The 23,091-nt window shown below is 43.5% G+C and overlaps 1 protein-coding gene across 3 annotated transcripts in view; it reads right to left on the reverse strand.

Moving 5' to 3' along the window:
• The window catches only part of CRTC3 (CREB regulated transcription coactivator 3), a 96,077-nt gene that overhangs the window by 38,928 nt on the left and 34,058 nt on the right, over nt 1-23,091 (reverse strand). For all 3 annotated transcript variants that reach the window (XM_070775162.1, XM_070775161.1, XM_070775163.1), the window contains exon 3: nt 3,303-3,422. In XM_070775162.1, the coding sequence (XP_070631263.1) occupies nt 3,303-3,422 (120 nt within the window). The remainder of the gene's footprint in view (nt 1-3,302; nt 3,423-23,091) is intronic.

Raw genomic sequence — 23,091 nt, forward strand, 5'->3', positions numbered from 1 at the left:
ACTACCTGAAAGGAGACAGTAGCCTGCACACACAGTGAAGTCTCCCTCTCTAGCACTTTGCACAAGCTATTCCCTCTGCCTGAAACATTCCCTCCAGGGGTGTCTTCCTCTCTGTCTATCACTTACAACCACCTGAAATTATTTTGCTTTGATAAATTTTTTTAACCTGTTTGCTGTCTGACATCGCCCACTCAGGAAGGCAGGGACACCGCTGTCTCTCTCACCATGGAGTCCCCAGTGCTTAGAAGATGAGTACCTGTGCAGAAAACGGGTTGTGTGAAAACACCTGTTCAATAAATAAAAACACTGTCCTCTCACATGTTACCTAGCCTTCAAGCCTCAGGTTTTCCTCCAGGATGCCTTCTCCATCCCCCAGGACTGGTTCGGGCTGTGTGGCTGAGTGTGCACAGCCTCCAGGCGGTGGTGCCTGCAGTCGCCACACTGAGCCTCTCCCGCTAGACTGGGAGCGACTAGAGGCCAGAAGTGCATGATTCTCTGCCGTGACACCCACAGAATGTAAATGGCGCCCGGCACCAACTGTTTTTAAGTGAATGACCATTTTTCTCTGTTGCCTTTCCTCAGTCTCCTCCTCTTCTAGATAGTCTTCTAGTTTTAAAAGCTATGAGAGCTTCCCTGGTGTTCTAGTAGTTAAGCATCCACCTTGTAATGCAGAGGACACTGGCTCGATCCCTGGTTTGGGAAGATCCCACATGCTGCAGGGCAACTAAGCCCACGTGCCACAACTACTGGCTCCCGTGTGCCTAGAGCCTCTGCTTTGCAACAAGAAAAGCCACTGCAAGGAGAAGGCTGCGTACTGCAACTAGGGAGGAGCACCTACTTGCTGCAACTAAAGAAAGCCCTCTCAACAACCAAGACCGAGCACAGCCGAAAAAAAAAAGCTATGAGACAGCTGTATTTAAAATGAATAACCAAGGACCTACTGTACAACCCAGGGAACTCCGCTCAGTGTTATGTGGCAGCCTGGATGGAAGTGGGGGTTGGGGGTAGAACGGATACATGTATATGTATGGCTGAGTCCCTGCACTATCCACCTGAAGCTATCACAACATTGTTGGCTCTCTGGCTATAGCCAATACAAAATAAAAAGTAAAAAAAAACACAATAGCTGTGAGGAGGACTTTCCTGGTATTCCAGGTTAAGATTGCATACTTCCAGTGCAGGGGGAGCAGGTTCAATCCCTGGTGGGGGAATTTAAGATCTTGCAAGCAGCAAGGTGCAGCCAAAATAAAATAAAAATTTTTTGAATTAAAAAGCTGTGAGTATATGCATATATTTAGACTATACTTGTTGTAAAAAAAGATCTGAGGTAGCCATAAATATATCTATATGTATTAAAATATTTAGAGAGAACATCTCTGAGAGAAAGAGGGAACTGAGAAATTAAAAGACAAAATGTTAGTCACATCAAGCAAAGAAATACACTAAGTCTTTTACTAGAAAATTCCAAGCAATTTAGACAATGGTTTGATGGACAACCACCTACCTGAGTGTGAATTTGCTGAAGAACTGCCTCCATTCTCATTTCCCTTTTGCATTTCTATCTAAAAGTTATGATACATTCCAGAAAGGAATTTGAGGGATGTGTTGGTGGTTAAATGGTAGAATTCCCGCCTCCCAGAAAGGAAAGGGAAAGAATCAGTCATCATTCTTGCCTGCTCTGATAATGGCCGCATGATGTCAGGAGTCAAGGCATCTTGGTGGACTTGGGTGGGGAGCCCCTGGGTGGGAAGAGGGGAGAAGCAAACATCCTTTGGGGTCCTTATCCTCACTTCAGATTGATAAAAAACTGTGAGAAGCCTGAGGGCTAGACAAGCAGTGGGAGTTCCTCTGTGTCCCCACACCTCCTCCACGGGGGTCTCTCTTGAGTGTGGTCCTGGGGGCGACTGAGCGCTGGAGCAAGAAGGGGGCCCATGCTGGGGGGGTCGGACAGCTTGACTTGAGGGTGAATCTGGGCCCTTCCAGCCTCAGCTGTGGAATTTGGGGCAAGTCACTTTGACACTCAAGTTTCCTCACTGGGAAATGGGGGTTAAAAAAGCAAACTGCCCAGTAAATTTTGAGTTCATCTAAATGATTATGAATTGCCTAGCACAGTGCCTGGCATGAGTAGGTGCTTGGTAAACACGAGAGCCCTCCCCCCACTTCCTGCTTTCTAGGCTGCTGAAGCCAACCCTACCGTCACTGCCAGGAACCCAGCTCTGCAGCAAGACTCACCCCGCCTCTCCTGCCTCCCTCTGGCCCTGCGGGTGAGAAGAACGAGGGCAGAGTGCAGACTCTCCTGAAATACCTACCTGTCTCCTCTCCCGCAAATCCCAGCTCAGGCCTGTTTCCCAAAGCCCTGTGCACACTGCTGGACCCCCAGACCACGTCCTGCTCTGGCCTGATAAGTAAAATTGTCCGATGAGTTCATAGCCTCCTTTTCTGTCTTCCTACTTTACAGCATAGGATTTGGTGTGAATAAATATCACTATGCAAAATTCTCCTAAATACCAGCTTTGTATTTTAGTTGTCATTGATTGAGTCTGAAATTCCCTGCTGCTGCTGCCGCTGCTGCTAAGTCGCTTCAGTCGTGTCCGACTCTGTGCGACCCCATAGACAGCAGCTCACCAGGCTCCCCCGTCCCTGGGATTCTCCAGGCAAGAACACTGGAGTGGGTTGCCATTTCCTTCTCCAAGGCATGAAAGTGAAAAGTGAAAGTGAAGTCCCTCAGTCATGTCTGACTCTTCATGACCCCATGGACTGCAGCCTACCAGGCTCCTCTGCCCATGGGGTTTTCCAGGCAAGAGTACTGGAGTGGGGTGCCATTGCCTTCTCCCCTGAAATTCCCTAAATAGAAAATTATATAAAAATTTCTTCCATAAGTTCTAGCAGCAGGTCAGTGCATGAACAGAAATAAACATAAATCAGCTATCTGTATGTCTGTTTTAGTGTGACCAACTAAATCTAACCTGGTTTAAAGTCAGGGTTAATTCTGATTTTTGTCAATGTCTGAAGAAAACGCTGAGCAGGCCTTGCAATGGGGCTGAATGACAGGCTGTTTATGTATAGTTACTTCATTAGATGGAACTTTATTGACACTTTCATAAAGTAAACACCTACAGGGATCCTTCCAGTTTTCAGTCGCAGAAATGTTTCTAGTTTCCAAGTCACTTAGGTTTATTGCCTCCATTCGTCAGATGAAATGAAGATTTGGAGGCCAAAAGGAAATTACTGGGAAAATAAATTCTGAAAAGTTTTCAAACATTTCAAAACTTATCCTCTCCTCAGACAATGAAAAAGGATATCTGTCGTCCTGGCTTGTCCCCGGATCGTCGGTGAAGGGGGTGGAAGCGAGTCCGGGACGGCCTCTCCACCAGCCCGTGGTGGCGGGTCCCTCGCACGCTGTCTGCTGGGTGGAACACCGGCTGCAGAGAGAATGAAGAAGAGTTGGTTGGCCTGTGACTGTGACATTGCCACTTGTCATCAAGAACAACAACAACTCTTAGCAACAACAGATGACAAGACTGACTTTATAGTTTTACTGGTGTCTGTGACTCTGCCTTGAGTCAAGGTGAATCAAATGCAGCATGGAGCTGTGTCTGCATAATCACAGAATAATTTGAAATAGTCTTGGGACTCCCTAGTGGTCCAGTGGTTAAGACTGAGTTCCCAATGCATGGGGCTGGGGTTCGATCCCTGCTCAAGGAACTAGATCCCACATGCCGCAGCTAAGACCCAGCACAGCCAAATAAAAAAATAAATTAAATATTTAAAAAAATAAATGAGTCTTTAGTGTGTGAAGATGGAAGTTGAAAGAATGACTTTTTAAACACTATCACAATTTGGAGACTATGAATTTTTACACAGAATCCCAGAGACAAGGAGGTATGCATGAAATGAAAAAGAGGTAGGCTTAAGACAGAAACGAAGTGGGTACCTATGGCATCCGGCATGCAGAAACACAGACACAGCATCCAGAGATAAAATGGGGTATTTATGGACTGGGGACTACTGGCTTACACAGTCTTTTTTAAACTCACTGTCTTTTTTAAACTCAACAATGTTTAAAAACTTTTGGGGCTTCTAGTGAAAAGTCTGAACGTTTTAGCCACACTGGTCCCAACTTCCCACACGGCAATGGGGACTGAAATTGAGAGTAGCTGTTCTCTGCAAGTGGGACACCACACCACTTTGATGACTTCTTACGTTAGATGTCTGAGTTTGTGACCCCGAGTTAAGGAGGAAAAAGAGAATAGTACCTGAATACTAGTGGGAAACACGCAACTCGCCATACCCCAAATGGTACAAATGAAAATATAAACAGATTCAAGATAAAGTCATGGTCAATAAATCCAAAGTCCTTTGTTAAGGCAGGCTTGGAGTACACTCTTCACATTTTTGAGTCTGGCATCATAAAAGGCAAAGCTTTTTGATTGGCAAAATCCAAATCCTAGGGTGCACCATTATATTGTACATAATGGGGCAATGTGTATACAAAATTATGTCAGAGGTGTTTGTGATATACATGAAAACAGATTTTCTTTCATGTAAATTGAATCATAGGTCAAAGAGCTAACTTATTATGAAAAGAACCCTATGATGGAGTATGTCTTTCTAGGGGAGTTCCTTTTAGTTAAGAACTAGCCACTCATTTTGCTGTTAAACATACGGATTTTCATATCTTGGATTTGGGAATGACTCCTATTTCTCCCAAGGGGGCTAATGAAACGTTGGGGCTGGTTTAGTTGAACAATTCTTTTACAATCCAAATCTATCAACACCTAAAATAAAAAGATCTTCCTGAGGAACACCTGTGGTACTGGAAGAAAAATATCCATTGCGATAGGCAAGATGGATGTTGAGCTCAGAAGAGAGAGTACGCTACTGTAGGAATAATAAACTGAAACACCTTTGTTCATCAAGAGGCTGAATACCCACCGTGCACTTTATCAGAACTTGTTCACACAACAGACATAATTTTAAGAGATGGATGACTTTGTTCCAGGACTAAAGAAAACAGAGGTCTCTCTGGTGATAAAAAAAAAAAAAATCAGACAAATGGGAAATGTACTTGAAAACAACATTTTCATCTAGAAGTCTTGGAGCACAACTACGGCCAGACTGGACTCCCAGAGGCCAGCGAATAGAGGGGGCATGGAGGGTCTTTAGAAAGGGGTCCAAGGGGATTTCTCTGACAGTCCAGTGGTTAAGACTTTGCACTTCCACTGCAGGGGGTGCAGGTTTGATCCCTGATTGGGGAACTAGGCGGCCAGAACACTAAATTTAAAAGAAGAAGACGACGATCCAAAACACAGAAAGCTCTTGGAATGTCTTCCAGGTTTCCTATTACACATATATTTTCTATTTACACTTGTCTCTTTTGACTTAACCCCTGTTGGCCCAGATCTGGTATTATTACTTGGATGCAGTGTGTGTTTGGTGGGATACTCCGCCTACATTTGATAATTTCTTCTCTTCTTCCCTGTGGCACAAGTTCAAGTCTCTGCCTGGGCCAGCACAGGTTTCCCCACAGGCCCCCAAGCACTAGAAAACAGATGGGAATGGACCCTGGTGGCAGCAGTGTCCTTGCTGGCAGCTGAGGGAACTGAACTCAGGGGTGCCAGCATCAACAGCCTGACAGTGAAGTTTAGCACTAGGAGGCTCAGCAGGAACCCTAATAGCCAAACAGTGGCCAGAGAATTCTGTTTTGCATTGTGACTGAACTGCCAAGGGCTGCGCACGGAGAGGAATGACCGAGTGGTAACCCAAGGCAGGGCAAAGGTAGCTTCTGGGCTTATGTCCCCAAACCTGAGAGAGGGTAGATGGGTGGAGTGCAGCCTGAACACCAAGGTTCCAGAAACCTTAATAGTAGAGGGCAATGAAGCTGGGGTGAGAGGGTCAGGGTGGTTCCTGAGTTGGCAAGCAGGAAGCCGCAGGTGATCCTTACTTAGTTGCTGTGGTTGGACTTTAGGCGTGTGTGCCTGCTCAGTTGTGTCCGACTCTTTTGCAACCCTATGGACTGTGGCCCTGGACTGTGGCCCGCCATGGGATCCTCTGTCCATGGGATTTTGTAGGCAAGGACACTGGAATGGGTTGCCATTCCCTCCTCCAGGGGATCTTTCAGACTCAGGGATTGAATCAGTGTCGCCTGCATTGCAGGCAGATTCTTTACCTGCTGAGCCATTGGGGAAGCCCTTGAACTCTGTGAGGAGGAAACAAATTTAAAGGGGCTCAAAGTACTACCGGGAGTTGAGTGTCCACGTGCAGAGAGTCCTGGTCTCAGATCCTCCCCACTCTGTAGGACTGCATGCTCCTGACGTCTCTGAAAACATCTCTATGTGGCCAGCAAACTGGTTCAGGTTTGCAGGCATTAGGGTGGTTGATGGGGTGGGGGTGGCAGGGCTAATGCTGACATCAGAGCTCTTTCTGGGATGAAACAGGACATGTGGATTTGCCAAAAGCAGCAGCCCTGTGGACTTGCAGGCCAATGTTAGACAGCACCGTGTTCTCCCCACCAGGACCGAGACCTCAGGCAGGCACCACCTGCTGCCAGCCACCTCACATCACCTCAGCCTGGGGTGAATGGCTGGGCCTGGCAATCTTTTCCTAGGAGAGGAGATCACTTCCTCTAGTTAGGCACTGCTGATCTATCAATGTGACCTACATTTGCATTGGTTCTTTCAGCAGATGCACAACACCGCCAGCGTATCATTAAGTTTGCGGTTAATTGGAAACCCCAGATCTTTCTCACGTGACTAAGAAACTGCAAGCAGATTCCTACGAAGCCCATGTTTAGTCCTGAAGTGAGCTGAAGTCTGAGAACTGGAGAGCTGGTTATTGCCAACTCAAGGAGATGATCATTATTAAAGGTATATATGCTATAGTATATTATATGTATGTCAATGACCAAGACATTTTTCCTTGCAACAGAGTCAATTCTAGCTTACAGCTATATTTCTATACAGTGTTCTTAAAAGCAGGAGAAATGTAATTTGCAAATTTTCTTGAGTGAAATACAGATTTCTAAATGCTAGTAGGATGACCAAGTACCTTCTTGCATTGTCAGAAGTTCTGAGTTTTTTTTTTTAATAGATTTAAAACATTTTAGGGGTACTTCCCTAGTAGTCCAGTGGCTATGGCTCCACACTGTCAATACAGGGGCCCTGGGTCTGATCCGTGGTCAAGGAACTAATTCCCACATGCGGCAACTAAGACCCAGTGCAGACAAATAAATATTTTTTAAAAAACCGCTAAGAACATTTTAGAAGACTGAGATTAAGCAGACAAATGGTTCCTTTGAAAAGTCCTGATCCAGAATACATAACCTCAGTATCCTTGCAAGGGGATGCCCAATCAGTGTTCTCAAACAGGAATAAGTCTACATAGGACAATTCTCAACAGTTTCATTTGTAGATGTTATGACTACAGAGCAAGACAAAAAATAATAAAATTCCTGTAAGAGCAAGAAATGTTTTTCTGGAATACCACTGTCAATACTGGAAATACATACTGGCAGGATGCAGTGCCATTGTTGTTTTACGGTATAAGGACCACGTGTGAACTTGGAGCAGGGGTCATTTATGTGACCATCTCACCCCTCTCGCCAGTGAACCAGGAAGCAGAGAGAGGCTCTCAGCAACAAAACAGAGCCCCCTGGGAGAGCACTCTGGAGGGAGCCCCTCAGGGTCTCCACTGCACCTCACCTGAGCCTCATGAACCAGCCACCTGGCTTCTCAGCGCAGAGCAGGTGAAGACAAGGTGGGGATGAGCGCCACGGGCACAGGGGCTGCTGGCTTACCCGAGTGCTGAGCAAAGGCCCGCTGACCGCCATGGAGCCCAGCTCTCTGCTCTCCTACAGCTGGGCAGCCAGGATCCAAGGAGACAAAGTGACGTTCTCACAGCCATATAGCCTAGCAGTCTGAACTTGGGGTTCTGAGACTCCTTCAGGGCTCTCATCACCCTGTCATTTTGCCTCCTTTGCTCAGTTGCCCATATATAAGTGGATTGTAAGTGGATTTTTGCTGATATATACAGAAAACAATATGTATTTTCTAGAAATGTCCCAAATAAACTTTTATTACATTCTCATAAATCTATTGAACACCCAAGATCTAACTGCAGAGTAACAGCCTAGCTGAGATATCTGGCTACCTTGCAGTATAAACAGCATGCCTACATCTTTACACTAGATCCAACAATTTCATTTGGAGGAGGGGTCTGACTTAATATTTTATAAAAGATAAGCTATGAGTTCCAAGAATATCTATTGACCAGCCCATGCTCCCTCCTATAGAATTAAAATGCTACCTCAATCATCCCAAATTCCTCTATGTATCTGACTCCCGTCTGTTTCATCTGTCCTGGTAGACCTACAAGTGGGGCAGGAGACTGGGTGGCAGTTTAATAGATCAAAAAGGTTCTACTGGACACGGTGTGTTACTGCTTGGCCCTGAGGTCACACTCGCTAATCTGCTTAGCAGGCACTCTAGCCTTTTCACAATGCTGGCAGCTCGTCTTTATTTCTTGGTAAGTGCATGAAAGACTGGCCCCTGGTACTGAATAACTTTCTCTAGGGGGAAGAGTGGAGATTTTACAAGGGTAGGGAGTAAGGCAGGTTCCTTGAGCTTGCAGGGCCTCTTATTTACATGCAGGTTAAGTTAGTGGAAGATGTTATAGGTTCCCTCTTTTTAAAAGGGCCAGTCTAACCAAGGGACAACTGTCCTCTCTTGGGAATCCAGCTGGAGCTTATTCCAGCCACAGCCAGTGCCTCCTTTGGTTCTCATGATGAAGGGAGGGAAGGAGGAAGACCAACCCACAGCAAAGCAGCAGCTTTGAATCCACTGCCTCGGGGCTAAATGGAGCAGTTTACTTCTAGCTTAAAATATGAGCAGAATAAAAAGGATTTCATAGCTTGCTTAGAGACTCTATTATATTACCATTAAAAAAAAAAAAAAAACCTTAAAGAAAAATTCAAAATACTTTACAAATCTCCAGGATCAGACCCACCAGTGCCCTGGCAGCCCCCACTGACCAGTTTCCCAGCCTCTTCCTCTGCCTCTGCAGTGTCAGAATTGGGCAGGAGCTGGTGCTCAGCCACGCCAGAAGGAGAGATTTTGATTTACAAAACTGTAAGGCTCCTAGGTTTGGGCAATAACGTCGGGCTTTTCTCCCAGAGGTTGGCCAAGGCTACACTATCTTCAGGCTGGCCTTAGTCCAGTCTTACAGGGTACTCTCAGAGCCCCTGAATCACCTGAGTGAGTAGTTTTTATTTTATTAGATGTTAACTAGGCTTATTGCAGTAACCATTTTGCAATATGTACACATAGTAAATCATTATGCTGTATACCTTAAACTAATACAACATTACCTGCCAATTACACCTCAGTAAAACTGGAAAACACTAAGACTGGTGATGAGTATAAAGGGGCTCATTATTCTACTCTCTACTTTGGGGTATACCTTAAATTTTCAAATAAAAAGCTTAATTTTTTTAATTAAGTTTTTTAAATTTTTAATAATTAAATTTTGACACTATAATAAATTAAGGGTACCTTTATTAGCTGTAGCCCAATAACTTCTATGTGCGCTAAGTGGCTTCAGTCATGTCTGACTCTTTGGAACCCCATGGACTCTATAGCCTGCCAGGCTCCTCTGTCCATGGGGATTCTCCAGGCAAGAATATTGGAGTGGGTTGCCATGCCCTTCTCCAGGGACCTTCTATAACTTCTACAGACATGCAAAAAAAGGGATAAAAGCTCAGTGTTTTACCACATGGCCTGCCAAAATTAGTACTAAAGTACTTTTTTTCACATGACTTTAAAGGACAAAGTAAGTGTATAATAATGGAACTAAAAAGGTATCCTAAAAGAAAATGTTTCTAGAGGGAATAAAATAATCTGAAATATTTAGTTAGAACAGCACGTGGCAATTCTAAATAAAGCATGTTGAGTTAAAAAAAAAATGTACATCCTGTTTTTGATTTAAAAGAGCCTTGGGTACTTTTCCTCATCTGACCACTTGCTCATGAAGAGGCACATATAACGTCCTGCTCCTCCTGGTCTCAACACCCTTACAGGTCATTAATCCCACTAAGCAGCACCCTGGCCATGGGCATCCAGCCCCTGCTGAGAGGGGACCGACGACCTTCCCAGGCAGGCCACTCCCTTTTCATACAGCCCTGCTTCTGCTACATCTTCCCTTAGGCTGAACTGTAAACTATCCTTGGGGGAATCTGCCCACTGAGAGGTTTCTAAAAATTCACCATTATAAGGTCACTCTTCTCCATGAGGAACCAAACTAGCAAAAGTGGAGGGGCTGAGGTGTGGGACCAGGTTCTCCATTTAATTTGAGCTAAACCTGCAAATACGTCAGGTTTGCTCATTTGGAGACCCCGGGTTACGTTGGTTTGGCGTTTCTTTCCTCACTCATATAAACACTGGCAGGACTCACAAGGAGGAAACCATTTCATCTCACCTACAAGGGCCCCGCTCTGTCTACAGACAGGAGAGAGAGAACCGACCACTCAGATGTGAGCTGAGGAGGGCTGCCGTCCTGAGCGGGGCCCCTCCCTTGGTGGGGTACCGTGTACTGACAGCTTGTTGGTTCCCAAGAGTAGGGCAGAGTCTCCCCTCACTTGCGAGGAAGGTGGGCTTTTCCCTAGCTCTGTGACTAGGGAGGTCAGCATGGTCAGCCCTGCCTATGCCGGGTCAAGCAACCTCACTTCCAGGAGGAGGGAAGAAGGTGGAGGGAAGTCCCATTTGGATCCCAGTGTATGGGTGCCTACTCAGTTGTGTCCGACTCTTTTGCAACCCCGTGGAGTGTTGCCCGACAGGCTCCTCTGTCCATAGGATTCTCTAGGCAAGCAGACTGGAGTGGGTTGCCATGCCTTCCTCCAGGGGATGTTCTCAACCCAGGGATCAAAACTGCAGATTCTTTATGGAAATGGAGAGACTGAAAAGTCACAGGATTACTGTCAGGGGGTGTGCCTCAGCTGGGAAGCAGACAACCAGGGGGCGACTTTGCCCCTGTCAGGATTATGACTGCCCCCTTTCTTCTTTCTCTTCCTATAAGCCAGCTTTGCATCTCATTTCTGGCACACAGCTCCTAGAGCCTTTGGAATTTCCTAAGGGCTCACAGCAGCACAGGTGTCTTTTGCTGTTAATCGGGTGACTTTTGGAGCATACCTAAGGGTAGGTGCTGGCTGTCAAGAGAACCCACTCTGTGACCAGGGGGTTGGAACTTTCAGTGTCCCCACCCCACCACCAGGAAGGGGAAAGGGACTGGGAACTGAATCAATCACTAACAGTCAGGGATGTCATCAGTCAGTCTTCTGCAATGAAGTCTCCATAGAAACCCAAGAGGATGGGGTTTGGAGAACTTCCCGGTTGGTGAGCACTGGAGATTTGAAGAGAGCGGTATGCTCTGAAGAGGGCCCGGAAGCTCTGTGCCCTTTCCCACCTTCCTTGCCCTACGCCTTTCTTACATCTGGATGTTCATCTGTATCCTTTATCATATTATTTTATAATAAACTGGTAAGTGTAAGTAAATGTTTTCCTAAGTTCTATGAGATGCTTTATCAGATTCATTGAATCCAAAGGAGGGGGAGGTCATGGAAACCTCTGATTTGCAGCCAAGTTGGACAGAAGTTGTAGGTAACTCCAAGACTGAGACTTGCAACTGGTGTCTAAAGTGTAGAGGGCAGCAGTCTTGTAAGACTGCTGAGTCCTTTATCTCTGGGAAGATGGTGTCATAACCGGGTTGAATAGTAGGAGATGAGCCTGTGGATGCCAGGAACCCCCTGCTGTCCATGGTGGAATTGGGTGCAGAACCCTTAATAGCCCACTCAGTCAAACTGTGGATTGTACGGCCAGGACACGCCAGTCCAGGGCACAGTCCTTTTCCCTGAACCATAATAGAGGACTGTCCAATTCCCCAGGACTGCTGGTCTCCAGTGGGGAAGAGCAGAGAAAAAGCAAACACCCACAGCTCACAGGCATAAAGCTTGCTTCTTGGAGGTTCTCAGACATGGCAGGACAGAGAGATCACACTTAGAGCCATAAATAACTAAGAAAGCTCAGGCTCTGGCAGAACCATTACTTTTTAGAACAACCAACCAGCTTAGATCATATCATTTGGATAAATAATACATTTAAATTCTTAAAAGCTTGACAGTGAAGAGACAACCTCCAACTCTTGCTCACCTGTTTCCATCTCCCACCTCCCAGTGGGTAACCAGATTTATTAGTTTCTGTAACTTTGTCCAAATACTGATTATATATATACAGTAAATATAAATATATATTATTTCTACTACATTGTTTACACAAATGTAGCATACTAATACACTATTCTATACTTTGCTTTTTAACTTAATCGTCAATTAAATTTCTAAACCTGATTCCAATTTTTAGAAGTTCTTTCTCTAAATTCTCAAGACATAAAAATAGCCACACTGGGACTTCCCTGGTGGTCCAGTAGCTTAGAATTTGCCTACCAATGCAAGAGACATGGGTTCAATCCCTGGTCCGGGAAGATCCCACATGCCTCGGAGCAACTAAGCCCGTGTGCCACAACTACTAAGCCAGTGCTCTAGAGCCCGGGCTCCATAAGAGACGTCACGACAGTGAGAAGCCTGTCACCACGACTAGAGAGGAGCCCCTGCTCTCCACAACTCGAGAAAGCCCACGTGCAGCAACAAAGAAGGACCCAGTGCACCATAAATAGATAGAGTTTTAAAAAACCAGCCAAACAAAAGTATCAGAAAACTCAACAACAACAACAAAACATGAGAGAACATATACCAACACTGTAACTGGATTACTCTCTTCTAGACAGTTCACGCTGGCCAGTTTCTCTAAGTCCTTCTATCCATCTCAGGATTACTGGTCCTCCAAGCCTACAGTCACTACCCTCTTACCTTAACTGCCTCCCTCTCACCTGCATTTCATCATAGCCAAGCCTCTCCCATGGGGGGGGGGGGGGTGGGTAGGGCTTGAAACAGAACTTGCTACTCTACTCTCCTCACATCTCTGTCTCTTCCCTTCTTCACAGCCAAGCTTCTTGATGGAGTTGCCTCGACCACCACCACAACTCCGACTCCCCCACCTCAGCCCCCGACCCCCTACCTCAGCCCCCAACCCCTCCCCACTGAACCTTCTCTCCCCAAGATAACCATAGACTTTCTTTGTTACTAAATCCAGTTGGACTTTTGTAGCTGTTAAGTTACTTGACCTCTTAGAGGCATCTGAGATGACTGACAATTCACTCTCTTTTGAAGACGTTCTTCCCTGGTATCTACGACTTTATGCTCTGTTTTCCTCCTACCACTGGGGGGGCTTCTTTCCATTCTTCTATGCTGACTCCCCTGATGCTGGGAAAGACTAAGGGCAGGAGGAGAAGGGGGTGGCAGAGGATGAGATGGTTGGATGGCATCACCGACTCAACGGACAGGAGTTTGAGAAAATTTAGGGAAACAGTGAAGGATAGGGAAATCTAACAAGCTGCAGTCCATGGGCTTGCCAAGAGTCGGACACAACTTAGCGACCAAACATTAACACGCCAGCTCCTGAACTCCCTGATCATCCTGTAAGTGCTGGCCTTCCTCAGGGCTCTGTCATATAACCCTCTATCTCCAACACAGACTTCTCACCAAAGCTTCAGACTTGTAGTCTGACAGCTCACTGGACAACTCTTCTAGGACTACCTGGCTGGCGTGCGCGGAGGCAAATCTGTCCTTTTCCTCCCATAATGACTCTATCTCATGTGTTTCACATGTCTGGGGATGGCACTGCCCCAGGGCTGAGTCCTGGAAGTCTGGGGTCCTCTTTGAAGACTTCCTCCCAGCCTCTCCCCATCCCAGGCATCACCAAGTCTGGTCACTCTGACCTTGCAGACACTTCCCAAACCTACTCCTCACTTTCTCACCCACCCACTCCCCAGAGTCACTGCAACAGCTTGTCACTGTTTTTTTTTTGTCTCTGATCTTGTTTCCTCCAACCTAGTTTCCACAATGCAGCCAGAGTAATTTTTCTAAAACACAAATCTGATCACATCATTCAACTACATAAGACCCATTAACCACAGGATTTTTAAAAATAGGTACTAATGAGTCGATTTTAAAGTTCACCTGGAAAAATACCCATGCAAGGACAGCCTGGAAAAATCCCTGAAAAGAAGCATGAGAGTGAATTAACCCAACTAGAATTTTACAATGTAATATAAAGCTACGGTGATCAGTTAGTGTGATTCTGGTGTATGAATAGACACACAAATCAATAAAAGAGAACAGGAAGTCTCAAAATATCATCAGACACTTGTGGGAATTTAGTATCTGATAAAAGCGGTATTTTAAATCAGTGAAGAAAAGATGATTTTTCAATAAACAGTGTTGGGACAACTGGCTAGGAAACTGAAAAAAATTAAGTCAGATCCGGACTGCACACCATACATTAGCATAAGCTCCTAATGGATCAAAGATTTTACAGCTAAAGAGGAAGGAACAAAGTACTACAAGAAACGAAGAGAAAAAGACTTTACAAAAACCCTAGAAGTCACTGAAAAACATTAAATTTTGATACATAAAAAATGTAAATGTCTGCATGGTAAAAAAGAAAAAAAATCACAGAAAAAGTCAAAAGACAAATGGCAGACTGGGAAAATGTCTACTTTCTTTTTTAATATATAAAGATCTCCTTAAAAAGCAATAAGAAAAAGATCAACCACCCTAAAGAATTAAGAGCAAAAGATATGAACAGTTTGTTCACAGTAAAGATAATACATAATTCATAAACATAGGAGAAAATGTACTGCGCTCATAATAAGAGAAATATAACTTAAAGGTACACAGAGACACGACTGTTCATCTATAAGACTGACAATGACAAAGATCAGTTTGATAAAACACTGAGCTGGGGAGGATGTGGGCAAACAGGCACTTTCATATGCAGCAGGTAGGGATGTAAACTGGTGCGGTTTCTATGGAGGGTGAACTGATCCTACCCATCAAAGCTATAAATGCATATACTCCTTGTCCCAGCAATTCCACTCCTATAGAATTTTTCTTGCAGCTGTTATTTGCAGGTGTGCAAAATTATATGTGTATAAGGTTATTTGTTGCAACTTAGTCTGTATATTTTCAAAAAGTCTGTAAATAACTTAAATGTTCATCCATGGAGAATTAGTTGAAGACATACTGTGCACTCAAACAAAACAAAATAAGAGTAAGGATGCTCCTGGTGAGGTGTGATGGAAAGATCTCCAATATATTAGTGAAAAATGTAAGGCACATAAATGTATATAGTTAGCTACCTTGGGGTGAAGTGGATTCAATACTAAATAAAATACCTCTGGAAGAATATCAAGTTACAGAAATGTGTATGGTTATTGCCTGTAGGGAGTGAACTGAGTGATTAGGACAGAGATGGAAGGGGTATTTTAATTGCATACTCTTTTGATTATCTTTAATTTTAAACCACATGAATATTAAGCACAGGGTTGGCCAAAAAGCTCCTTTGGGTTTTGCTACTAGGTCACATGAAAAAACCCAAGTGAACTTTTTGGCCAACCCAATACATATATATTAAAAAACAAACAATTAAAATTAAAAACAAAGAGTATATTATAAATTTAGCTACAGTAACTACACTGATATGGAAATGGACAGAGGAAATGGGCAGCCACATCAATGTAACAAAACAGAAAGAATCATATAAAAAATAAATTATTCAAGAACTGAGACAATAGGTTGCACATAGAAGGAAAAGGCTCTCTCAAGGCTCAAGTCAAAATAAATCCCAAAGTAACAACAGTATTAGAATATGGTATGGGTTTTAAAAAAATTGGGTGAATGCTTGAGAAATCTTGACATGATAAAGGTCATTCTAAACATACAAATTATAATATAGAAGTGACAAAAATCAATACATTTGTCTCATAAAAATTAGAGCAGAAAACTACCAAACAAATAAAAGTTACTAAATGAAGAAACTATTTGGAATATATATGGCAGATCGTGGTGCACAGACTCTGTGGTGTCTCCTTATGATCACCACAGCCTGGTTCATGCCTTTGTGAAATTCCCTGCCCTGAAATGTGGGCAGAACCTGTGACTTTTTTTTAACCACCAGGACATGGCAATGGAGTGATTCTGTTTTGATATTTGAAAGACTCTGTCTTGCAAGCAGAAGTGCTGGAGAGACTCTTCACTGGCCTGAAGAAATAAACTGCTGTGAAGCTATTGGCCAAACTGGAGAAGCCCACGTGGCAAGGAAGTGTGGGCAGCCTGTAGGAGCCAAGGGGACTCCCCGGCAAGAAACTGATGCCTCAGTCCAGCAACCACAAGAAAATAAACTGCCAACAGCCCATGGGAGCTGGGAAGTGCCTTCTCGGCTCAGCTTCTAATGAGCCCACAGCCTCCGCCACTGTCTGGACTGCAGCCTGGTGAGACCCTGAAGCAGGGAACCCAGGTAAGCTGTAACCAGACGTCTGACCCACAGACACGGTTAGATAATAAAATCCCTGTTGTTTTAAGCCACCAAGCTTGTGGTAATTGGTTACACAGCAATAGAAATCTAATACACAAAAAGTCAATTTCCTTAATATGTAATAAGTAAGTCTCAAAAACCAATAAAAAGATAGAGTACTCAATAGAAAAACAGGCAAAAGACTTAAAAACAAAGCATGCAGAACAGGAAATACAAATGGTCAAAGAAGCATAAAGAGACGTTCAACCTGCCTTTTGTGTTATGTCCTTAACAGTTTAGCACAGTGCCAGACAACTAGAGGCTGCTCAATATTTATTTGCTGAAGGAATGAATAAATTTCACTCCTAATTAAAGGAATGCCAGTTGAAACAACAAGATGCATTTTTACCCATTAGATTGGCAAAGAGTAAAAAAATGGATATTATCTGAATAGACTTTCCTCCAGAGATGATATACAAGTGGCCAATAAGCACATGAAAAGATGCTCAGCATCAGTTTTCCTTAGAGAAATGCAAATCAACTACAATGAGATATCCTCTCACACATATTAGAATGGCTACTATCAAAACCACAGAAAATAACCAATGTTGGAGAGGATATGGAGAAACAAGAACTCTGTACACTGCTGGTGGGAACGTAACATGGTATAGACAGTACGGAAAACAGTATGGCTATTCCCTCAAATATAAAGCAGAATTACCACAGGATCCAGAAGTCTCACTTTTAAGAGTGTATCAGAAAGAAGTGAAAGTAGGATTTCGAAGCGATAATTTGCATACCCATGATTATAGCAGCATTATTCACAACAGCCAAGATGTAGAAGCAACTCAAAGGTCCTTCCTCGGATGAATGGGTAAACAGAACATAGAATATACACACGATGGAAAACTAGTCAGCCTGTAAAAAGAAGGAAACCTTGGCATGTGATACAACACGGATGAACGTGGAAGACATTGTGCTAAATGAAATAAACCAATTACAAAAGAACAAACCCTGCAAGGTTTCACTAATATAAGGTACACAGAGTGGTCAAAATCATAGAGAGAGAAAGTAGAATGGTGGTTACCACGGGCAGGGGGAGGGGCAAACAGGGAGTTGTCATTTAATGGAAATAGTTTCTATTTCGCAAGATGAAAAAGTTTTGGCAACTGATTGCACAACAGTGCATATTCGACATTACTGAACTGTATGGCTAAAAATGGTAAAGGTGGTGAAGTATATACTATTATTTTTTTAACCACAATTTTTTAAAGCATATATAGCCTATGGTGCAGACAATACAAACAAACAGACATTCAGATAATGCTGGTGGGAACAGAAAGTATAACTGTCTCTACAGGGACTAAATCAGTAATATCTTCCTTAATTATAAATGTATACATCCTCTTACCCAGCTATTGTACATGGGTATACAGGTATATATGGGGGATATATTGTACACGTATAGGAACATAACCTATAGGTATCAACCTTACATAAATACCCAAAGATACACATAACAAGACTGTCCACTGCAGTTTGCTTTGTGATAGTGAAAAACTTATTTTCTTGGGCTCCAAAATCACTTCAGATGATAACTGCAGCTATCAAATTAAAAGATGCTTGTTCTCTGGAAGAAAAGCTATGACAAACCTAGACTACATATTAAAAAGCAGAGACATTACTTTGCCAACAAAAGTCTATATAGTCAAAGCTATGGTTCTACCAGGAGTCATGTACAGATGTGAGAGTTGGACCATAAAGAAGTCTGAGTGCCAAAGAATTGATGCTTTTCAATTGTGGTGCTGGAGAAGACTCTTGAGAGTCCCTGGAACAGGAAGGAGTTCAAACCAGTCATTCCTAAAGGAAATCAACCCTGAATATTCACTGGAAGGACTGATGTGAAGCTAAAGCTCCAATATTCTGGCAACCCGATGCGAAAAGCCAACTCATTGGAAAAGACCCTGATGTTGGGAAAGAATGAGAGCAGGAGGAGAAGGGGGTGATAGAGGATGAGATGGTTGGATGGCTTCCTCAACACAATGGACATGCATCTGAGCAAACTCCAGGAGATAGTGAGAGACAGGGAAGCCTGGTGTGCTGCAGTTCATGGGGTCGTAAAGAATAGAACATGACTTAGCGACTAAACAACAACACAGTCTTAAGTGCTAGACCTCAGTAAGAAACTGGTTAAGTATTATAAATGATGAGACAGCTATGTAACAGTTTACAATGCAGTCTTTGAAAAGAATACGTATCTTTATATTCTGATATAGAAAGATGTCCAAGATGTTCAAGTTTTGTTTTTAAGGTGGAAGATATTTAGAATGGCATGGTTCCATTTGTGTAAAGAGAAAGTATACAAACATACAATACATACTTGCATATACAGAGAAAACTCCTGGAAGGGTGCAAAAGAAACCCTTGGCAATAAGTACCTCCGGGGATTAGACTGGGGAGTGTGTCAAGAAAAGAAAGGGAGGGACTTCCCTGGTGGTCCAGAGTGCAGGTTAAGGCTCTGCGCTCCTAATGCAGGGGACCTGGGTTCGATCCCTGGTCAGGGAACTGGATCCCGCATGCATGCCTCAACTAGGCACCGAAGGAGTCTGCATGCCACAACTAAGAACCAGGGCAGCCTAAATAAATAAATAAATACGTTTATTTAAAAGAAAAGGAGAGAAAGGGAGCTTACTTTTCCTTTTCTATACTTCTGTATTGAGTCTTTGCAACAAACATGTATTACTTTTACATAAGCACTAATCTGGGAGAATACATAACTGAGTGAGCAGGCAAGCAAATAAAGAAGTATTTCCCCAAAAGCTTTACATTGCCCTTAGGACGACATTTAAATCCCTTAAAAAGAAAGAACAATCCTCTGTGATCTTGTTCCTGTTCCACCCTCCAGTCTCAGCTCTCACCACCCCCATCTCACGCTCAATCTATGTTCCAGTCTCACCAAACCTCCAGTTCCTCAAACAGGACACGCTTTCTCTTGCCTCCAAGCTTTGCCAAATGCTGTTTCTTCTGCTTGGAACACTCCCCATGCCAACCTTTAGTCCTATAGTCCTAGAGCCCTCAGGTCCCAGCTCAGACATCTCTCCCCCCAGGAAAATCTTCCCTGGTGCCCCCCGTCCCCCGACCCCTGGTCTAGGGTAGGCACCACTCAGATGAGTCCCAGCCACTTTCTGAACCCCTCCACCCTGGGTTTATCATATTGTTTCACAATGACTTGTATTATAAAATCATTCGCCTTTTCCACTGGACTGAAGTTCCTCCAGATGGTGACTGTGCTTGTCTGGGTCACTGTCTGATCTCGGGCACCAAGCACAATACGTGGCACATAGACAGTATGTTCAACACACATCTGCCAAATCGCACTTTCATTACAAAGAAACTTTTGCCACATTATAGGTAGATTGGACTTCTTTGGTGGTTCAGGTGGTAAAGAATCTGCCGGCAACACAGGAGACCAGGGTTTAATCTCTGGGTCAGGAAGATCCCCTGGAGAAGGGAATGGCTACCCACTCCATTATTCTTGCCTGGAGAATCTCATGGACAAAGAGCCTGGTGGGTTACAGTCCATGGGGTCGCAAAGAGTCAGACATGACTGAGTGATGTAACACTTTTACAGACAAATTTGGGACACAGGTGGTTATTATAATTAACCTATATATTTATATATTAATATATTGACTAATATATCAATATATAATCATATATATATTATATTGATTAATATATTAATATATAATTGCATTTATATATAATATATTGATATATTAATGTATAATTATATTTGTAATATATTGATTAATATATTATATAATTATATATTAATAATGTATTATATAATGTATATAATTAACCTATGTATATTATAATTATAATCCTACCACACAAAAAGGAGCACTGTTTTCACTCAGTGGTTTTGTTCCCTGTATGTGTTTTTTCCTAGCTGTATTCCCAAGCTGGACATTTTGACAAGACCCTTCTGACACAGGCATTTTGCTCGGGGAACATATTTCACTGAACCCTGTCAAAACATGAAACTTTTATCAGCCAAAGTAAAGACTGCTGTTTTTATAATCAAGTCATGTGTGCAAGAGACCACAGACATCCCAGGCTCTTTCTTATCATGAACTTACCTCTCATTACTGGGGATTTTGTATCCCACTAATTCCTGGATTGTCTGAAGTCTTATGAGGGTGAATTACTATTAAAATTTCTATAAAGAGCAATGGTTAATTTACAACCTACTTGGTTAACTTCTAAAACTTATCACTCTTTCTCCCAAATAATCACTAGGATGAAGAGTTGAAGCCTCAGTAGGATGGATGTGTGGCTGAAGAGACTGTTAGAAATTTCACTGAGTAGGTCCCCAGCAGTGGCAAGGTCAAGAGTGAGAAACCACACGGATGCCCACATCCGCCTCTCCCCACCCCGGGTCTACAAAGAGAAGTTCGAGAAATTGAGAGGAAACCCACATAAGACACGAGTGACTTCTCAGAGCATCTCGGAGCCCCTGCTTCACCCCTTACTACCCTTCACCCTTTACCCTCGGCCTGAGACTAGAGGCTGGCAACGGACAGTGAGACTCAGGCATGAGTTAGGTCCTATGTTTCGTTCATTACTTGACTTTTTTTCCCCCATATTTAAAAACAAACTAACTAGTGTCACAGTGGGAGTGTCAAAAAGTCCCTGGGGGTAAAGCAGCTGTGTCCTGGCAGCTGTGCGGAAATTTCACATTCTCCTCTAATCACTGGTGCCTACAATGCTGTGCCTCCTTTTCAACTGTTTCCTTAATATAGTATTAACAGTACAAACTTTTTCCATCTAGCTGCAGAGTCTTCACACTTGTCATTTTTAACTGTATTGAGTAGATGTACCCTCTTTTACTCGAGTCAGTTAATAATACTGCAGCATTATCACACCTGAAATTTTCTTTTCCTACCTTGGATTACTTTCTTAGGCTGGAGCCCCAAAAGGAGATTTCATCACAGAAAAGGAGTATCTTAATACTTCATATATATTCTTGAACTGCTCTCAAAAAGATGTGCACTGCTTTACACTGTCTATAGTAACATAGACAAAACAAATCTTATTAGCCCCTCACCAACACTGAGTATGAACTCAAATTTTTTCCTTATTTGATGGGCAAACAGGCTAAATGATTAACCTTTATTGGCACTGACAACACTCCAGGCACATATGCTTCCTATACATCATCTGGTTTAACTTTACAACAAACTTGTGAGATGTTACTAATATCTCCATCTTCCAGATGAAGAAACTGAAGCTTAGAAAGCTTATGGTCTTCAGCACAAAGTTCAGCAAGGGTGGAGGCAGGCTTTGAACCATGCTGTCTAAAGTCTGAGTCCATCTACCAATCACTCCTGCTCATGGCATCTCACTGTCATTTTACTCTACGTATCATTGCTTCTAGAGAACAACAAACACACTCCCAGAGATCTCTCTGCCAGTGAATTTCATATTTCCTGATTTTTCTATCTGTGGCAAATACAAACAAGTCCAAAGGATCAGAGGTAGCTGAAAAGCCAGAGTTTCAGAGCCAAGGTTTTGACAATGGACAAGACAGCAGTCTGCAGTAAAAGTCAATCAGAATCTAGAGAAGAACGTCTACAGTAACTGCAGGGACTAGACCTGGGCCTCTGCCGTCTGCCTCCCCTTGATGGCTGGCTGGGATAGGAAGACTTCAAGGGCTGGACTTCAAGGGCAAAAGAATCAAAGAGGCAGGGTGTCGAGCTTCTGACCCTCCGAGCAGCCCCAGAAGTCCCTGAAGAACTATCGCAGAACTCCATCCTGGTGTGTGAAGGCAGGGGGCGGCTAGTAACAGCCCTAAAGATGTCACCGGGTGAACAGATGAAGAAATCAGGAAATGGTTTCTTTTTTCTTCAAGAAATACTCTGGTTGAATTTCCTCAACAGGTTTCAACTTCTGCATTTGGAGAAAATGGTTCTGTTTTAGTCATCTGACAAAAGAACAAAGAAAAAAAAAAACTGCCAGGACTGCTTGGCGTTATAAGCACGATCTCCATAATCGAAGAGCCAGGACTTGAGATCTGGTGCTACCACATACGGCTGTGAGATCTGGGGAGGCTGCTTAGTCCTAATCCTGCTTAGTCTCCACTGTCCCCCGTTTAAATCGAGACAGGGGCTACTGGGAAAAGTAAACAGTATATGCAGAGTATTGAGCAATAGTGCCCCACGTCTGGTACAAATTCACGACGTTTTCACCATGCAAGGCAGTGGCACAAGTGGTAGCACTAAAATGAGGGACCTGCCTGGTGATCCAGTGGTTAAAGCTTCACCTACCAAGGCAGTGGGTGTGGGTTCAATCCCCCGTCAGAGAGCTAAGATCCCACAGGCTTCGTGTCCAGAAAACCAAAACATAAGACAGAGGCAATACTGTAACAAATTCAATAAAGACTTAAAAAATGGTCCACATCAAAAAAAAAAAAAGAATCTTAAAAAACAAAAACTAATGGTATTAACCCTATTTAGAAGGAAGGAAGGGAGCGAGGGAAGGAGGGAGGGAGGAGGGAGGGGTAAATTTCCTTTTCCACTGCATTCAGAGACAAAAGGCAAACGTGCTGGTCAAATGGTACACGGTGGCT

The sequence above is a fragment of the Bos indicus genome, chromosome 21, assembly GCF_029378745.1.
Source record: "Bos indicus isolate NIAB-ARS_2022 breed Sahiwal x Tharparkar chromosome 21, NIAB-ARS_B.indTharparkar_mat_pri_1.0, whole genome shotgun sequence".
Taxonomy (NCBI): Eukaryota; Metazoa; Chordata; class Mammalia; order Artiodactyla; family Bovidae; genus Bos; species Bos indicus.